Source organism: Citrus sinensis, chromosome 3, assembly GCF_022201045.2.
Source record: "Citrus sinensis cultivar Valencia sweet orange chromosome 3, DVS_A1.0, whole genome shotgun sequence".
Lineage (NCBI taxonomy): Eukaryota > Viridiplantae > Streptophyta > Magnoliopsida > Sapindales > Rutaceae > Citrus > Citrus sinensis.
This window is the reverse complement of record NC_068558.1, coordinates 3,362,691-3,381,882: the sequence shown is the minus strand read 5'-3', so window position 1 is coordinate 3,381,882 and position 19,192 is coordinate 3,362,691. Positions and strand designations below refer to the sequence as shown.

Below are 19,192 nucleotides of genomic sequence, written 5' to 3'. Positions count from 1 at the left end.
ATTTATTCAAAAGGAATAAAAACAATCAATTGCATAAAATCATTTTTCCATTAAAATATAAAACATTTATAATGTGAAAAAAAATGATTTATTTAAAATATATTTTTCAATAATTTGAGCTTAAAAGATTAATCATTCTTAATCTTGTTTGTTATCATCAAAATCAATATTATGGAAACATATATGTTAACACGACGAACTTCTGGAGCCTCGGACTCAACTGGTTCTTGTTCCTCGTGCTCTGATGCTACTTCAGAAGAATCTGAATCTTCTGGATTATTCTCGACATATACCGGCACAGTCTCTGACTTTTCTTTTACAGTGCCATCATCTTCATCTTTTCTTTGCAGTTGATCTTCTACAAAAATAACATCTCTGCTGATGACGATCTTGTGGGCAGTGGGGTCCCACAGACGATACCCCTTTACTCCATCAGCATACCCCAAGAAGATACATCTTCTAGATTTTGCATCCAGCTTTGTTCTTTCTTGGGCATTGTACATCACGTACACAGGACATCCAAATGCATGTAGGTAGGAATAATCAGCTGGCTTTCCAGTCCACATCTCCATCGCTGTCTTCAACCCAATAGCTGTAGATGGCGACCGATTTACTATATAACAGGCAGTTTTGGCTGCTTCTGCCCAGAATGAATTGGGTAGACCAGCAGTCCTCAACATAGCTCTTATTCTTTCTGTAAGAGTTCTGTTCATCCGTTCTGCCACTCCATTTTGTTGAGGAGTGTATGCCACCGTGAACTGTTTCTGAATACCTTCTTGCTTACAGAAAGTAAGAAACTCGCCGTCTGTATATTCTCCACCATTATCTGTCCTCAAGCACTTGATCTTTTTACCAGATTCAAGTTCCACCCGCGCTTTGTATTCTTTAAACACAGGAAATACATCTGACTTTTTCTTAATTGGATACACCCAACATCTTCTGGAATAATCATCAATGAAAGTCACCATGTACTTTGCACCTCCCATGGATATATCCGGTGATTCCCAAACATCAGAATGAATCAAGTCTAGAATGCATTTACTTCTAGCAATAGATCTACTGAATTTTAATCTATGCTGCTTACTTATAACACAATGCTCGCAAAATGGTAAACTTACCGATTTGAGCCCCGGAAGCAATTTTCGCTCAGAGAGAATCTTCAAGCCTTGTTCTGACATGTGGCCGAGTTTGAGATGCCACATCATCGTTGATTCTTCTCCATTTGACGCGACACACGCATCAGCCTCCTGTAGTGTTTCTCCTTTAAGCATGAATAAATTAGCACCAATCTTTTCTGCCTTCATCAATACAAGCGCGCCTTTAACGATCTTCATAATTCCATTCTCCACATGAGTTTTGTACCCATGACTATCCATTTGTCCCAAAGACAATAGATTTTTCTTCAGGCCGTTGACATGTCGTACCTCTCCAATTGTGCGAATTGTACCATCAAACATTTTTATTTTGATAGTACCAATACCAGCGATCTCCAAGGCATGATCGTTACCCATATATACAGATCCTCCTGAGATAGGTTCATATGTGTGGAACCATTCTCTCCTAGAGGTCATGTGCCAGGTAGCTCCTGAGTCTATAAGCCAGACATCAGAAAGTCGTTTTCTGCCTTCTGAAACAGTTGTTGCCTCACTGTAGAGAATTTCGCCATCATCTGAGGTACTTGCTACACACCCCTGAGCATTTGATGACTCAGGTTCTTTGCCCTCTCTTCTCTTCTGATTACTCCAACACTCCTTCTTGACGTGCCCTTTCTTGCCACATTTGTAGCATTTAACATTCTTCTTACTTCTGGATTTTGATCTACCCTGATTTTGACTCCCACTGGGGCCACGTTCCGTTGATCTCCCTCTCGTCACTGATAGCGCCTCTGCTTGCTGCGAACTTGCTTGTCTGTTTTCCTTATTTTTCCGTCTGCTCTCCTCATTTAATACGGAGGCTGCAACATCGTCGAAAACTAGACTCTCCACTGGATTGTTGTTCGTCAGGTTGATGATGAGTTGATCATACGAATCTGGTAGACTTTGAAGTAGAAGCTCTGCACGTTCATTTTCCTCTATATTATGACCCAACGTTGTGAGTTGTGAAAATAGAGTCTTCAATGTGTTGATGTGGTCGGTCACCATTGTAGATTCCGCCATTCGAAGAGTATAGAGTTTCCTCTTCAAGAAGATTTTATTGTGTAGTGACTTGGCCTCGTACAATTTTGTGAGAGTATCCCATATTTCCTTCGCCGTATTTTTCTCTGCCACACTGGATAATACTCCATCCGCAAGTGCCAAGTGTAGATCAGAAATGGCATTGCCGTCTACCTCGTTCCACTTGTCATCAGTTATCTCCATGGGCCTTTCTTCAATTGCTGCCAAGCAATTATTTTTCCTCAATACAGCTTTCATCTTCATTTTCCACAACGAAAAATTATTTCCATTAAATTTCTCAATTTCATACTTTGCCGCCATTTTATTGATAAATACTGTACACAAGCTAGTGTACCACCTTGAATAGTTGTGAGTATGTGTGAGAATGCACACCAGGAAAGTTCCCAGGAAAGACTGGAGGGGTCACAATGGTCCCACTTAAAACCCAGACTCCTTAAGCTCTTATCGCCTTTGTGACAGAACTTTCCTAGACATGTACAGAATCACACAGTTGCTTTACTCACACCACTATTCCCTGCTTTGCACCGCAAAATTCTTGGATCGCTTCCACCGTTTCACGTGAATAGTACCGTATACATGAATAGTACCGTACACCGTATACGTGAATAGTGTCGTACTCCGTATACGTGAATAGTGTCGTACTCCGTATACGTGAATAGTATCGTATACCGTATACGTGAATAGTGCCGTACACCGTATACGTGAATACGTGAACAATTCCTGACTCCAAAAATACAACCAATAGCTCTGATACCACTTGTTAGGAAATTGGTGGGTGAAGCAGACACGCAGCTAAAGTAAAATTGTAAGAAAATAAAGAACAAGCACAAAAGAATGGACACCAGAAATTACGTGGTTCGGCTTTTAGCCTACGTCCACGGGCGAAAACAGAAGGAAATATTTTACTAGTGAAATAAGGATTACAAGTATTGTAATATTTTGGCTCACAACCCAAAACCCCAATACACCCAATCTCTCACTCACTAGACTCTCTGCTCTGCAAGAATTATTTCTCACAACTCTCGACTCTCTCTAAATTACTCTCTGAATAATGGAATTGGATGCTCAATGAAATGGGAAGCTCTCCCTTTTATAGCCAAAAAATGGCTATTAAATTAATAATAATTTTTCCTTGTCAAAACCGTGTTCTTCATTTTCTTCTTTAAACTGCTTCTTTTTCCATTTCCTTTTTCAAGCATTTCGGCCAGCCCATTTTTTCTTCTTCAAACCTTCTAGATGCTGCAGCTTCTTCAAACCTTCTAGATGCTGCAGCCAATAATTTTGACAAGAATCATGACAAGTTCTCTACAAATAAAAAAATACGTACGAAGATAAAAAATATAACACCTTCAATGCACACACATATATAAAAACAGCTAGGGGTTTAAATTATAATTTAACTGAAAATTCTGAAACTTCTTTGAAATCAATTGATCAAATGAGGCGCACCCCTAGAGTCTATGCCTATGTGTCTAGAAGTAATGATATCTAAGAGAGAATTAAAACGATAATGTTAGTGGTGGGAGATGTGTAGGAACGCAACTTTTTGATGGGGAGTGCTTGTCTCTTCCATTCTCATGCCATCAACAATAAAAAAGACTTGACACCAAGCGCTGTCCTGCAAAATCGCTGGCTGGTGGCTGCCTTTGCCCCGATTTAATTTTACTAAACTCTAATATCTCTTTCTTTCTCTTTGTCATGTGCAAGCCCTCGTGCTTTGATTCCTGAATTAGACATACTCGTAAGATAATTTGAGTTAAATAATAAAATTAATAAATATCAAGCACAACAGTAAAGTCACGAGGCAGGCATTATGCGTGGACCGACGCTGTATGTATGTATGCGTGTATAAAAAGATCATCAAGTAAAACCAAATCCTCTTCTTCACGACATCACGTGATGTCTCATATTTCATTTTTTTTCTTCAAATCAAAAGCATTAATGGGGGATTCTTACATAATGAAGTAAAATAAATGGTACCTGATTCGGTGGGTACCAAATAAATCTTGAATTTTATCATTGCATTTGCATTTTGATATGTTATTCGCAAATGGGCATGATTTATAACAACTAATAATGTAAGATTCCATAGTACAATTGTACAGATGCACATAGTGTCAAAGGTCTCACCATCGTGTAATGAGTGGGGATATTGAGCAGGCTAACATATTGTCGAGCCGATAATAATATATTTAATTTGGTTTAGATCTGAATCTGAATAAGCATTAAGGTTCTGTTTTGGATATGAATATTTGAGATCCATGTATGCTCCTATCCAATACTGTTGAATGAGGGCTGCTGCTGCCAGGCGCCAGGCGCCAAGTTCCTCTTTTTGGTATTTTATTCCTTTGTAAAAAAATTTGCAGATTTTTATTTCTGTTTTTAAAAGGGTGGTTTTGGACTTTAAACCAATGCCAGTATGCTCTTTTAATTATATCTAATAATGCCCTGCCAAGGCGAGTAAGCGTTTGGGTCAAATTTCTGGATCCCAATTTTTGAACTTGATCCTATTAATTATAATTAACTAAACAGACTCACCCAAATCCTGTCAAGACAAAGTCCCTTTAGATTCCTTATTGCTAATTGGGCAAACAAGGTGCAACTAGCAACATCAATACAGTGCCATTAAGCAAATAATTTAGAGCAATTCCTTTTTGTTTCTTATGTAAAATCCAAGAGAAAATGCAAGAAAAATTTTGTGCTACAAGGCCACATCCACATATGTAAAAGAGATAAAAAGGTGGATACTAAAAAAAAAATACAGACAAAAGTCCCTTAACCCGCTCAGTCACTCATCTCAACTCTCTCTCTCTCTCCCCTCGTTCAAATTAAAAAAAACAGTTATTTGCTCTTTCCCCCCACCACTCCGTAAACAACTGTTAAAAAAGTTAAAAACACCCCCATCTAATAATATTCCATTTCTCCCTGCACAAACATCATGGCCAAGCTGTTTCTTGGATCCGGAGTTTCTGGGTTTCTTTCATATTAATTAGTAAATTTTATGCACAAATAAAAAGAAAAAAGAGAGACATAGCCCTCAAGACATGATTTGGTTTCTATTTCTCCAATTGTTATTGTACCTCCTCCCTAGACTCGTACCCTCCCATCGTGTTGGTGTTGTGTTGTTCCTCTCATTGGGGTTTGTAGCACCAGCATAATAGCTGTAATGCCTGTATATTATCCATGGACCCTCTATTCTCTAATCCTTTCCTTCGTCGTCGTAATTATAATCCTCTTCCCTCATACACCTTACGCAGTTAACCGACAAGGTGAAGCTCTTCTTTCATGGAAGAGAAACTGGAAAGGATCGGATGACGGGTTAAGTAATTGGAGTCCTAGTGATGAGACTCCATGTAAATGGTTCGGTGTGTCCTGCAACTTGAACAATCAAGTAGTGGGATTGGACTTGAGGTATGTTGATTTGCTAGGACATGTCCCCACTAATTTCACCTCATTATTGTCCTTAAACAGGCTGGTTCTATCAGGAACCAACCTCACCGGCTCTATCCCAAAAGAGATTGCCTCGCTCAACCAATTGAACTACCTCGACTTGAGTGAAAATTCCCTAACCGGTGAAATCCCAAGAGAGCTTTGCAGCTTGCTCAGGCTTGAACAACTCCGTCTCAACTCCAATCAGCTCGAGGGCGCCATCCCAATCCAAATTGGGAACCTCTCCAGCTTGACACAGCTATTTTTGTACGACAATCAACTCACCGATGCAATTCCTGCAACGATAGGGAAGCTCAAGAATCTTGAAGCAATCAGAGCTGGCGGCAACAAGAACCTTGGGGGCTCCTTGCCTCACGAAATTGGTAACTGCACCAATTTGGTCATGATTGGCTTAGCAGAAACAAGCATTTCAGGCTTCCTTCCGCCAACCCTCGGCCTATTGAAAAGGCTCCAAACTATTGCCATCTACACAGCTCTCCTATCCGGCCAAATCCCTCCGGAACTCGGAGATTGCACCGAGCTTCAATACATTTACCTTTACGAAAATGCCCTCACCGGATCAATACCAAGCAAATTGGGCAACCTCAAGAATCTTGTTAACTTATTTCTCTGGCAGAACAACCTCGTTGGGATCATTCCTCCGGAGCTTGGCAACTGCAGTCAACTATCAATCATTGACATATCGATGAACTCATTGACCGGCAGCATTCCTCAAACACTTGGCAATCTCACTTCACTGCAAGAGCTCCAGCTCAGCGTCAATCAAATCTCGGGCGAAATTCCGGCTCAAATCGGAAATTGTCAGAGACTTGCTCAAATTGAGCTCGATAACAACCAGATCACGGGAGCCATTCCTTCCGAATTTGGTAACTTGTCAAATCTAACTCTACTCTTTGTTTGGCACAACAGGTTGGAAGGGGAGATCCCACCCTCCATCTCCAACTGTCAGAATCTGGAAGCCGTTGATTTATCTCAAAACGGCTTAACGGGTCCCATCCCTAGAGGAATCTTCCAGCTCAAGAAACTCAACAAACTGTTGCTTCTCTCCAACAATCTCTCCGGCGTTATCCCGCCAGAAATGGGCAACTGCTCGTCTTTGATTCGTTTTCGAGCGAATAGCAACAAGTTGACCGGATTCATTCCTCCAGAGATCGGGAATTTGAAGAATTTGAATTTCTTAGATCTCGGGTCAAACCGGTTGACCGGGAGCATACCGGACGAAATAACCGGGTGCCGAAATTTGACTTTTCTTGACGTGCATTCCAATTCGATTGCTGGAAACTTGCCAGCAGGTCTACATCAGCTGGTTAGATTGCAATTCGCTGATTTATCGGATAATTCGGTTGGAGGGATGTTAAGCCCCGATCTCGGATCGCTAAGTTCGCTCACAAAACTCGTGCTTAATAAGAATCGATTTGCCGGTTCCATCCCGAGTCAACTCGGTTCATGTGTGAAGCTACAGTTACTCGACTTGAGCAGCAACCAGCTCTCAGGGAATATCCCGGCGAGTTTGGGGAAGATCCCCGCGCTTGCAATTGCTCTCAATCTGAGCTGGAACCAGATTTCCGGGGAGCTACCGGCGGAACTAACGGGTTTGAACAAGCTTGGGATCTTAGACTTGTCGCATAATGAACTATCCGGCGACCTGGATTTTCTAGCGGAGTTGCAAAATCTCGTGGTGCTCAATGTCTCGCACAACAACTTCTCGGGGCGGGTGCCCGACACGCCTTTCTTCGCCAAGCTGCCTCTCAGCGTCCTCTCTGGAAACCCTTCCCTCTGCTTTTCTGGAAATCAGTGCGCTGATTCCACTTACAAAAAGGACGGAGCGTCTAGGCACGCGGGGGCAGCACGCGTGGCCATGGTGGTTTTACTTAGCGCCGCGTGCGCGCTCCTCCTGGCGGCTCTCTACATTATCCTCGGACCCAGAATACGGGGCCTCAGCGGGTCCCATCACAACGAAGGTGATGAAGACGTGGAGATGGGACCACCTTGGGAGCTAACACTGTACAACAAGCTTGACTTGTCAATTGGTGACGCGACAAGAAGCCTGACAGCTGGCAACATCATTGGCCAAGGTCGATCCGGTATCGTTTACAAAGTAACTCTGCCTTCGGGATTGACCGTCGCGGTCAAAAGGTTCCGCGCGTCCGACAAAATATCAACCGGAGCATTTTCGTCCGAGATCGCCACGTTGTCAAGGATTCGTCATCGAAATATCGTTAGGTTATTAGGTTGGGGTGCGAACCGGAAAACAAAGCTCTTATTCTACGATTACATGCCGAACGGCACACTGGGCATGCTATTACACGACGGGGAGTGCGCAGGATTACTGGAGTGGGACACACGGTTCAAGATAGCGTTGGGCGTGGCCGAGGGCCTAAGTTACTTGCATCATGACTGTGTACCGGCTATCTTGCATCGGGATGTGAAGTCCCACAATATCTTGTTAGGGGAACGGTACGAGTCTTGTCTGGCCGACTTTGGATTAGCAAGATTAGTGGAAGATGATAGCGGTGGTTCATTTTCGGCTAACCCGCAATTTGCTGGGTCCTATGGCTACATTGCCCCCGGTGAGTTTTATTTATTTATTTATGATTATCAATTGTGTTTTCTTTAAACGAAACGATTTAGTTGGCAATGTCCTCAAGCTACAGTGAGCGACAATATTGATAACGGCAATAACAGCGTAAGTTATATATGTTAACAAATAAGGTTACTGGTTAAGACTATGATGTGAGATTTTAGGAGAATAAAGTTTTCGAATTTGTTGTTATTAGGTGTTACGGAAATGATTGTTAGGTGTTAGGTCAATTATCTCTAATTCTAGCTGAATATGCTGGAAATAACAGGAGGACACGAGACGATGTGACACAAGAGTAATCATGTTATGTGTATCCGGAAAGAGGTCAATAATAACAATAAAGTTGCTCACAACTTTATGATGTGAGTGTGACAGGATATGAAATGAAAATGTACGGCTGAATGTTACAAGTAAATATTGCTAATGTGAAAACTAGATGTATGTTTAACACAGTTCAAATGATTCTTCATGCACAGAATATGCCAATTTGACGAAAATCAGCGAAAAGAGCGACGTGTACAGCTACGGAGTGGTGCTTCTAGAGATAATAACTGGGAAAAAACCAGTGGACGCATCGTTTCCAGATGGGCAGCACGTAATACAGTGGGTCAGAGATCATCTAAAGAGCAAAAAGGACCCAGTTGAAGTACTTGATCCGAAGCTGCAAGGCCATCCGGACACACAAATACAAGAAATGTTACAAGCACTAGGGATCTCGCTACTGTGCACGAGCAATCGTGCGGAAGATCGCCCGACAATGAAAGATGTGGCCGCACTATTGAGGGAAATTCGACAAGAACCCGCCAGCGGAAGCGAGGCCCACAAGCCAACGGCTGCCAAAAGCACTGACACCGCATCGTATTCATCGTCGTCGGTGACCCCAGCTCAACTGTTACTCCTCCAAGGCCAAGGGTCTTCGCATTGCTCACTTGCTTATTCATCTTCCTCTGGTAGTTATATCTCAAGGAATCAGTGACGATGTGAATGTGATGGAAATTATATTATTCCAAATATCGCCCGTTAGGAGCAGGTTGATAAAATAATTAAAAAGGGTAGTCGAGTCGGGGGAGGTATTGTAAAAAATGTAGCAATGTTTTGGGTACGTGGCTTCATTAATTACTAGATGCATGGCAACATGCCAACAGCAATGTATAGCAACTTTGAGTTAATTGGTGCTAGTGAATGAGACCATTTCTTGAATATATGCTCAACTTATTGTTAATTATTACTTCTTAATTATATTTCCAACAAAAATACAATAATATTTTCGACTACTTGTTGTTTTTCGCTTGAATCACAAGCAATGGACAGGAAAATACAATAACGATTCAGTTAATTAAAAAGAAGAGAAATTAACAAGTTTTGCAGGGTGAAAAGGGCGTTTTCGAGGATGATTTGTTTCTCTCGCCTCTGGGGATGTGAAAGGGATGAAGAAAAAGAAAGGAATGCATGTGTGTGTGGCTGTGGGATTAATGATTGGGGCTTGACAATATGACGTCTCCATCTCCATCATTTTATTTATATCGCATTATATTTATTATTATTGAATGTATCGCCATCGATTTATTTATTACGTATATTGGTGTTTCTAGCTAGGCCCCTACCACGTGAAAGAGAGAGACATATAATAATAATAATAATAATACAACGTACAAGAATCAAACAAAATTATGCTCATATATGAAATGCTAAAAAACAAAGCTCCTTCCAACAACTAGAACCAAAACCAATAATGGTCCCTTCCATTTCTCAGGTCTCAAACAAATGGATGGACGATGCATGTGTGTGCTGGTTGCTTTAATACTTTTCTTTTCGTAAGTTTAAACTCTTCAAGTTAATGTCTTTTTTTTTTTTTTTTATTTAGTTTGTTTCTAATTAATTTTCGTTTTTTATGGTATAAAATTTTCATATGACTTAGTTTCGGGTCATACTAGTTACATTTCAAATTGGAATGTTAATGTCTGGTGCCGACTGTACAAGATACATGAGTAATGAAGTGGTTCAGTTGACGCAAAACAGGAAATTTTGTTAATAAAGAAGTACACGGTTTCTATTAATTTGAGTGATGCTTCTTGTTGATTCCGCGCGTCTAGAAAAATAAATTCATAAAAAGACAAAGAATAACAAACGGATTCACTTTCAACCAAGCATTCCTAAAATATCATAATAATAACACATACAGCATTAGAAGATCACAGTAAGTTTTTTCGTCTCTCAATTCTTTCATCGTATTTTCCATTTATATTCCGTATTTCAGACATGCGACGACCGTCACGAGAACACGGGCTCATTCATCATGACGGTAGGAGCAAGTTAGTAACATGAACTATGAGAATGCTATAATCACTTCTAGGAGGCGAAACACCTAACACATTAATAGTCTGGTTGGTATTAAGATTCTAAATTTGAAATAGGAAAATTTCAACACCCATTGATACATTATGTTAAGTTAATACTATGAAATTTCACATAACAAAAAGCATGAAACTGAGTCAACACGAAAGTAGTATACACTAGTGTTCCTAGGCAATAATTAATTAATAATTAATATTCCCATGGCACTAGATGTTCCATTTACTGCAGTGTCTTCAACTTTCGTCGGTTTTAGTTCAGTTGTATAGATCATCATCATCAGCAGCAGCGGCAGAAGAGAATGGATCTGCAGCCCCAGCGGCGGCACTCTCGGTACGATCTGCAAACCGGAATTCGGACCCAAACCCACGAGATTGTTGCAAGGTCTGTGCAAAGAGCTGGTATTTCCGGATGTCTGCATCACTGACACTCCGGCGGGCATATTTCATTGATTCCTCAAAGTGTACTGCCTTAATCTCATCGACATCATCGACCTCATCTTCTTCCATTGCTTCAGGGTTCTCCATCTTCCTCCTCTCCCTCTCAATATCCTGTAATCCCCAAAGATTTTATTGAAGAATGAAATATTGACTACAAATTGTGGAACAAAGATTGGTAGCTACTATAAAAGTGCAATTCCAAAGTCAGCCAGAAAATCCCTCTCACCTTTTCAATATTTTCTCGAATTGCATATTTGCAGGCACGCTGACATACTTCAGTGATATCGGCACCACTGAAACCATGAGTATAACGTGCAAGAGCTGATAGGTCAACATCGGGAGAGATGGGTGACTTCCGTAAACAAGCTTTAAATATCTGAAGACGGGAAGCCTCATCTGGCAGGGGTATATAAATCAATTGGTCCAAACGCCCAGGCCTCAACAACGCTGGATCGATGATGTCAGGCCGGTTGGTGGCGCCTATGATGAAAACTGTTTTTTTGGCATTCATCCCATCCATTTCAGTTAGAAGTTGATTCAGTACTCTATCCGCAGCACCGCCAGCATCTCCAGTAGAACTGCCACGCTGAAGTTTGGAAGGAATAGAGTAAAGCAAACTATAATACCATTCAGCAAAATGCAGTAAAAGTAAACCGGTGACTAGTGAGTTGTTAGACCAATGAAAACTTGTGTTAAGCGCAAATATAAAGAGGCAGGGGCAATTTAGTAATTTTAGAGGCAGGGACAGTTTAGTAATTTTATTATTAATTAGGGTTCAGGTATAAATAAGAGATTAAGGGGTTGTTTAGGATTTATGTTGAGTTTTATCTAGTGTTAGGAACAATTAGGAGTTTTGGGAGAGATTGACCTACCTCTTCAATTGTAAGTCAGGATTGTTCTTTCTTCTGATTTAATCAATAAAAATCAGCCCTAATTTAACCCTAAGTCCTATCACGAGTTCTCTGTTTTTGAGTTTGCATAGATATGTAAACAGGCTGTTTCCAAAGATAACATTCAGAATGTACACAATTTTAGAAATTTTAAAGATAAGTACCTGAGTAGCAATAGAATCAAGTTCATCAAAGAATAGCACACATGGAGCTGACTGTCGTGCCTTGTCAAAGATTTCCCTTACATTTGCCTCACTCTCTCCAAACCACATTGTCAGCAGCTCAGGTCCTTTGACGCTTATGAAGTTTGCTTGACACTCGTTAGCAATAGCTTTTGCAAGAAGGGTTTTGCCGCAGCCAGGAGGTCCATAGAAGAGAACACCTTTAGAAGGTGACATGCCAAATTTCTCGAACTTTTCAGGATGCTCCACTGGGTATTGAACAGTCTATATGTCATTTGATTTCAGAAATTAGTCCACATATGGTAAAACAGGTTACCTGAAAGAGAAAAATTAAGGGAAAGCAGAAATTCAAGTCACAAACCTCTTGAAGCTCTCTCTTAACATTATCCAACCCACCAATATCCTCCCATGAGACATTAGGAACCTCCACAACCTAACAATCAAGAATATGCATTTATTATCATCGGGAATTATCAAAGGAACAATCAAGGGAAAATTGATAAAAACATGTATAAACCAATCACTGATACCACAACATATAACTTGATATTGTAGAATTGCATGCATGCGCAAATTTGATGCAAGTAAAAAACTTCCAAAATGATTGATTACTAAACCAGACTTTTCTATTTCTCTTTGGAGAAATAAAAATGTCAATGACCCCCAAACAGCAACAATTTACCCTAAGCAACTAATTTAGGACACAAAAAAAAATAAAACACTCACAGTTTCACGTAAGGCCGAAGGATTTGATGTCCCCAATGCAGTTTGGAAGTGCTCATTTGTTACAGCCATTGAATTCAACACCTCGGCGTCAATAGTCTCATCCTCTAAGTCGATGACATCCATTTTCTCCCTAATACACTGAAGGGCAGCCTCTGTACAGAGAGCAGCAAGATCTGAACCAACATAACCGTGGGTATCTTTTGCAACTCTTTCAAGATCAACCTGAAAAATTGAATCAATCAAGCATGAGCAATATTAGATCAAATAAGTGAGTTATTCATAGGGCCTTTTTTTTTAAAAAAAAAAAAAGAAGGCGGAGTTAGTGTCTCACATCTTCAGCAAGTTTCATGTTTTTTGTGTGGATCCTAAGAATTTCCAATCTTCCAACTTCATCGGGTACACCTATGTCAATCTCACGATCAAATCTTCCAAATCTCCTAAGAGCAGGGTCAATGCTATTCGGCCTATTAGTAGCTCCCATAACAATCACATGGGCCCGGGACTTGAGGCCATCCATCAAAGTTAGAAGTTGGGATACTATACGCCTCTCCACTTCACCATGTGTCTTCTCCCTCTTTGGAGCAATGGAATCTAATTCATCGATAAATATTATAGATGGTGCATTCTTTTCAGCTTCTTCAAATGCCTTCCTTAAATTGCTTTCACTTTCACCAGCTAACTTTGACATTATTTCAGGGCCATTAATCAAAAAGAAAAAGGCACCTGTCTCATTAGCAACAGCCCTTGCAATCAGGGTTTTTCCAGACCCAGGTGGCCCATAAAGCAAGATACCTTTTGGGGGCTTCACACCAATTGATTTGAAAAGCTGAGGGTGTCTAAGAGGAAGTTCTACAAGCTCACGGATTTGAGCCATTTGCTTTCTAACACCACCAACATCATCATAGCCTACTTCATTTAATCTCTCCTCATCCTCACGTTTGACAGGTTCGCCCTCACAGAAGATCTCAGTATCCGGTGCAACAACACAATATTCACCAGGGTCCGTCTCAATTACTTTAAATTCAACACTTCTCATTCCACCCCTGACTAGAAAAAGGTCGCCTTTCCTAACTGGCCGGTAAGATTCCATGAAATAAGCTGTTGAAATAGTAGAAAACCCCATTAAACAATAGAACTTAATAAAAACAGGACAAAAGGAGACATTCAACTATGGTAATTCTTGTTTTAAAATAAACAAAACATACTTACGCTTCAAATATGCATCAAATAAGTTTCCAGTTACACCCTCGATCGTATCATCAATGGGAAGGATGTGAACACGCCTTCCATATTTCACATCGGGGCATGGATGAACAGATACTACATCTCCAAGACGAACTCTAAGATTAGATCGTACAACTTTGTTCACTCTGACTTTCGACTCTTCACATAGTTCATCACTAAGAACAACACAAACTGTGTCTTTTCGCTTCTTCCCCTGAATAACAAAATGATACTCCATAAATAATGCTCAGAAGAAAATACAACTTTTAGCAGGCCAAATGGGAGGGTAAAGTCACCTTTACTAAGACAGTGTCACCTCGGAAAAACTGAAGTTTTTCCATAGTGTTAGGATGCATGGTGATAACAGAATTATCATCATTGATTGCTTCATCAACGACAAGACGGTTGGGAGACTTCTTGCGGTCCAGAATAGCAGTTGAATAATCTTTCTTACTACTTTTCCTGTTGGAGTGATTCATATAATAAGAACAAAACCCTAACAATACCCAACATATTCACATATTAGGTTTCAAAAGGAAAAAGTTTAAGGCTTTTCCAATAATTGAATGCTAAATCTGATTATATTATCGGTTTGCCCAATAATGATTGTCAAAATGAAAAACCCTAAAATTTTCACAGCTTCAAAACTTTTAACTTCCCTAAAGCCTAAAGCCAAGAACCGAAAACAGAGTGAACAGCAAAAACTGCAAAATTTAACATCTTAGGAAACACCGAGTAGTTCATAAAATCAGAACTTTCCACAAAGAAACAAAATTCAACTAAATTACACATAATAAACATAACACTATAACACTAGACAAATTTAAAGGACAAATAGCCATTAAAGTTGACGCAAAATCCATACAGCAAATCGAAGCATAAAGCCACTGATTTTATTTTTTTTTTAAGTTTAGGTTGGTAGAAACAAAGGGTTTAAAAGCACGTACGGGTCAGAGGAAGAAGCTGGTCGAGGCGCAGATGAGCTAGGATCAGCCATTTATTGGGATTTTGAATTTCTTCAGCAAATTGTCCCTGTTTTGATTTCGGGTTCCAAATCCAATGCTAAGAACTTTGTGAGCTAGAGATAGATCGATTGCACAAATATATATATATATATATAGATTCTATCTATTATAGAGAGAGCTAAGTGAAGAGGCAGTCTCTGTTTGGTATATGGAAACTGTACGAGGAAAAAAAAACAAGGCCCTGTCTGGCTTGATCAGTTTGAAAAAGAGTGGGACACGAGTTCGTTTCCGTTTGGTCGTTTCAAATTTACGTGGTGTTGTTCAAATGACTTCGCGCCACCTGGTCGTGCATCCAATTAAATTACCCAAGATGGCTCATTTAAACGACAAGTCGGTTTACGAAATTCTGGCCCAAATGAACGACAAGTCGGTCTGAACCAAACTGCAGAACTGAAATCTTACAAAGCAAGCACAAAAACCCCTTGTTCATTCTGTGCCCTGAGCTAACCCCAAAACAGAAAATAATAATAATAAAAAAGAATATGGGCATCAGAATTGGAGGGGGACAAATTGAGAAGTTGAATTGGAAAGAGTTGAGTTATAGTGAGTTTGTGGAGAAATACATGGCAAAAAATCAGCCGGTTGTGTTAACCGGTTTGATGGATGATTGGAGAGCTTGCAAAGACTGGGTCACTGAGAATGGACAACCAAACCTTCAATTCTTTTCTACCCATTTTGGTAAATCCAAAGTTCAGGTACTTACTTTGTTAATTGCTCAAGTTCTATGTATGTAACTGCTTCTTTTTTTTTTTGGTTGGAAAAAAAAGCTTGTTCTTGGATTCTATTCATTTGTTGTTAAAATTCAATCTTCCTTTCCTTTGCCTGTAATTCGGTCCAATCATGGTTCAACAGTTGTGTTATTAAACTCTCTTTCCCTTCCTCTTTGTTTCCCCTTATTTGTTTGAGGCTTTGATTTGAGTGCTAACTGAGTTCGGAGTGCGCAAAAAAGCTTTGTGCTTTGGAATTAAATTTACACATTATTCTATTTGTTGCTATGTTCCTGAGCTAAAATTGGACAAACTACTCTTTGTTTTTAATGTTCGTGTTAGTGTTTTCTGAATTTTTTGCACTTATAGGTTGCGGATTGTGGCATCAGAGAATTCACTGACCAGAAGAGAGTAGAAATGTCTCTTTCAGAGTTTGTTAAGAACTGGCTTGAGAACTCTATTATGGAGAATAGCAATGCTTCCACCAATGAGGCTAATGACAAGTCCGTGCTTTATCTGAAAGACTGGCATTTTGCGAAGGTATGAGTTATGGTTATTTTGATACTGTCCACTTTACCCCATTGTGGTGCATATCAACTTAGAGGCACTCGCCTAGCTTTAATTCATTTTATCTTGGTGTATATTCAAACATGTCTGGGCAGTGGTCTCACTACTTCTTTTATCCTCTTTATTCTAATTGTCAGGAATACCCGGAATATGTAGCATACAGAACCCCGCTGATTTTTTGTGATGATTGGCTCAATATGTATCTGGACCATTATCGTTTGCATAAGGATCCTGAGTCTTATCAAAAGGATAATGATATGTGTTGTTCTGACTATCGTTTTGTTTATATGGGAGCCAAAGGTTTGAGCATGGATATCCTGAATCTTTCTTTGTTGCTTTTTGGACTTGTTAGCTATAGATATGTTGTATTTGTGTTTGCTTGCAACATAGATACTTAGTTTCCCTTATGATTGGTTGCGTGCTTACCTTATGGACAAGTACCAAAGTTTATTGTCCATTTATTTATTTTTTCTGCAGGATCCTGGACTCCTCTTCATGCTGATGTTTTCAGATCATATAGTTGGTCAGCAAATGTGTGCGGGAAGAAAAAATGGCTTTTTCTATCTCCTTCTCAATGTCATCTTGTATTTGACAGGCAAGACTAGGACTCATTGGGATATTGAATAAATACATAGACCTCAAGTTGGGAGTTTTAATTTGCAAATGGCACATCTTCGCAATATTTCATAAATTTCATTTTCTTAGATGATATTTCTTACTCATTGTGTGCATATTATGTTATAATCGTGTACCTTTTGCATTTTGTATGTCTTAAGCCTTGTTGTCTAACTTGCCTGTATTATTTGATTCAGAAACTTAAAAGGCTGTGTCTACAATATCTTTGATGATGTAAGTGAAACTGACTTTCCTGGTTTCAAGAAGGTGAGTGACAATTTTTTATTTTCAACTTATAAATGTAGCTTCTCATTACAATACAATTGGTTTTATCAGTTCATGTGGTCATGTAATTGATGCAGACTCTCTGGTTGGAATGCACTCAAGAACAAAACGAGATCATATTTGTGCCCAGTGGGTGGTACCATCAAGTTCATAATCTGGTATTCCTCATTTGTTTGCTGTTCTTCGGGGGTAAATTACAAATATAGCTTCTTCTTGGGATTTCTCAGTTTTTACTAAGATAAAGAAAGCATGGAGCTGCTTTTGAAAAGTCCCCAATGGATTTGTTGAACATATAATTACTAGTTCTACTGTTAAAATAAAATTGAGGAAAAAAAAGAAAAAAGAAAGGCTTTGATATTTAGCCAACCCTCTGTGGTTTGTCAACTTTTATCTTATACTTAGGCTCAGATTTTTTGGCAGGAAACTGCAGAATACTAAAATTTTATTTATTTATTTTGTGGTTAAATGTGCTTGCTCGGTGAATGGCTATATTTCCTCTTTAACCGAATTCATGATGCTTTCAGGAAGACACAATATCAATAAACCACAACTGGTTCAATGGCTATAACCTTTCTTGGGTGGTAAGAGCAATACTGCAGCTAAGCAGTTCATTAAGTAAAACTAGCCATTGAAAGAAAATAAAGGTGACAGCTAGTATTTTACATCACAAAATATTTTTGATTAATTTCCATCATTCTCTCAGTGGGATTTACTGTTGAGGGACTATAATGAGGCTAAGGAGTACATAGAGGACATAAGGGACATCTGTGATGATTTTGAAGGTCTCTGTCAACGTAATCTTGCAGCTAACACAGGTATGTCATCAAAATTAAATGGATATTCTCTAATCTCTATACAGTTTCCAGTGCAATTAAATATCCCTTTTTTTTCCCTCTGACAGATAAAATGTGCACTGATTGTATCTTTTCTTTCAGGAATGAACTTTTACGATTTTTTTTCCTTCTTATCACGCTTCTCTTTGGTCAATGTGGTCATACTTTTTCACCTACGCAGAGACTATGAGAATCAAATTTGGAGTTCATCCCCAGTAGCTCGACACTTGGCATTGAATCTTGTATCTATACAGAAGATTGCATTGAAAATGAAAAGTGTCAATGATTTGGCTGGAAGTTTTGGATTTTTCATGTATTTAAAGGAAACTTTGGATGATCCCGAATTTCTTAAATTGTGTATGGGTTTCTGCAGAACGTATGGAATGATACACGAGGAGGAGAAATGGACTTGTGAGATAAAGAAAGCATTGATGCTTGATTTCGAGGATTATGATTCTTTGATATCTTCTCCTGAAGATCTTGTTAAATTTATAGACTTTGCTGCGGGAAAATTTAGTGGCAATTTTAGTGAGGAAAACATTTTGCTTTCTAGATTGGAAGATGGCTGACTTCTTTCAATCAATTATGTTTCATCATTGTCCTTCTGACGCTTCTTTTCTGTTTGGGTGTTCACAAAAATAGATTACAATATACAGGAAAGGTTTAATCACAAACTGTGAGGTTTCTGATTCATAATTGAAGATGAAATTACAACAGCCCAGATGTAAGGAAGGAAGCCTGTGTCTTGTCATGGGTAAGCATCACAACCGTTGCTGTATCCATTTTTGACAGGCTATGCTACATTAATCATTTTTCATTACAACGTCCACATGTTCTATCAAATATTGTATTTCTTTGTTTGCAATTATGTTATGGATGTTTAATGTTTGTGATGTTATTGCTGCAGTTGTTTAGCCAGTCAACTTCAGAGTTTCACTTGAAGCAAAACGTGGAATCATACAGATAGTTTTCAGAATTTTTTTAATTTGGAAAAAGCTGTGAAATTTAAAAATTATCTAATATTGTTCTTCTAGGCTTCATCTTTCTCAATGGACCATTTGTTTTGGAACCCAAGAAAAAGCACTTGAATTACATGAGAGACCAACTTTTGGTTCTAGGTTTGCTTTATGGTTGCTTTGAT

At 39.3% G+C, this 19,192-nt stretch overlaps 3 protein-coding genes across 5 annotated transcripts; 2 read left to right on the top strand and 1 right to left on the bottom strand.

Moving 5' to 3' along the window:
• The first annotated feature begins 4,779 nt into the window (after positions 1-4,779).
• LOC102610072 (leucine-rich repeat receptor-like serine/threonine-protein kinase RGI4) lies at positions 4,780-9,405 on the top strand. Its single transcript, XM_006476776.4, has 2 exons — positions 4,780-8,194; positions 8,682-9,405. The coding sequence occupies exons 1-2, from the start codon at positions 5,341-5,343 to the stop codon at positions 9,179-9,181; spliced, it is 3,354 nt and encodes a 1,117-aa protein (XP_006476839.2). The 5' UTR covers positions 4,780-5,340; the 3' UTR covers positions 9,182-9,405.
• Positions 9,406-10,571: 1,166 nt separating this feature from the next.
• On the bottom strand, positions 10,572-15,199 carry LOC102609758 (cell division cycle protein 48 homolog). 2 transcript variants are annotated; one of them, XM_052436502.1, is made up of 9 exons: positions 14,967-15,199; positions 14,316-14,515; positions 14,005-14,233; positions 13,127-13,893; positions 12,796-13,017; positions 12,431-12,502; positions 12,052-12,333; positions 11,224-11,583; positions 10,572-11,108 (listed from the first exon to the last, which is right to left on the bottom strand). In XM_052436502.1, exons 2-9 carry the CDS (start codon positions 14,496-14,498, stop codon positions 10,815-10,817), a joined length of 2,409 nt encoding a protein of 802 aa, XP_052292462.1. In that variant the 5' UTR covers positions 14,499-14,515; positions 14,967-15,199; the 3' UTR covers positions 10,572-10,814. The 2 variants fall into 2 exon arrangements, with proteins under 2 accessions (XP_052292462.1, XP_006476838.2); XM_006476775.4 differs by having other exon boundaries at positions 14,316-14,481.
• A 211-nt stretch (positions 15,200-15,410) lies between these two features.
• On the top strand, positions 15,411-19,168 carry LOC102609392 (arginine-specific demethylase JMJ20). Of its 2 annotated transcripts, XR_370484.4 has the most exons (10): positions 15,411-15,739; positions 16,121-16,291; positions 16,456-16,618; positions 16,796-16,913; positions 17,131-17,200; positions 17,296-17,376; positions 17,743-17,799; positions 17,922-18,033; positions 18,154-18,805; positions 18,959-19,168. XR_370484.4 is itself a non-coding variant. In XM_006476774.4 (9 exons), the coding sequence occupies exons 1-9, from the start codon at positions 15,527-15,529 to the stop codon at positions 18,618-18,620; spliced, it is 1,452 nt and encodes a 483-aa protein (XP_006476837.2). In that variant the 5' UTR covers positions 15,411-15,526; the 3' UTR covers positions 18,621-18,944. The 2 variants fall into 2 exon arrangements, 1 of the variants encoding a protein (XP_006476837.2); XM_006476774.4 differs by lacking the exon at positions 18,959-19,168 and having other exon boundaries at positions 18,154-18,944.
• Positions 19,169-19,192: the final 24 nt, after the last annotated feature.

What these genes read in the sequence shown, in the direction of transcription:
- LOC102610072 (XM_006476776.4), top strand. Translation starts at nt 5,341, where the DNA reads ATGCCTGTATATTATCCATGGACCCTCTATTCTCTAATCCTTTCCTTC. An exon ending in CTATGGCTACATTGCCCCCG is followed by an intron (nt 8,195 to 8,681) that starts GTGAGTTTTATT and finishes CTTCATGCACAG; the next exon opens with AATATGCCAATTTGACGAAA.
- LOC102609758 (XM_006476775.4), bottom strand. Translation starts at nt 15,016, where the DNA reads ATGGCTGATCCTAGCTCATCTGCGCCTCGACCAGCTTCTTCCTCTGAC. An exon ending in ATTTGATGCATATTTGAAGC is followed by an intron (nt 13,894 to 14,004) that starts GTAAGTATGTTT and finishes CTATTTCAACAG; the next exon opens with CTTATTTCATGGAATCTTAC. An exon ending in CTTCGGCCTTACGTGAAACT is followed by an intron (nt 12,503 to 12,795) that starts GTGAGTGTTTTA and finishes CTTGATTGTTAG; the next exon opens with GTTGTGGAGGTTCCTAATGT.
- LOC102609392 (XM_006476774.4), top strand. Translation starts at nt 15,527, where the DNA reads ATGGGCATCAGAATTGGAGGGGGACAAATTGAGAAGTTGAATTGGAAA. An exon ending in TGTTTATATGGGAGCCAAAG is followed by an intron (nt 16,619 to 16,795) that starts GTTTGAGCATGG and finishes TTTTTTCTGCAG; the next exon opens with GATCCTGGACTCCTCTTCAT. An exon ending in ACCATCAAGTTCATAATCTG is followed by an intron (nt 17,377 to 17,742) that starts GTATTCCTCATT and finishes TGATGCTTTCAG; the next exon opens with GAAGACACAATATCAATAAA.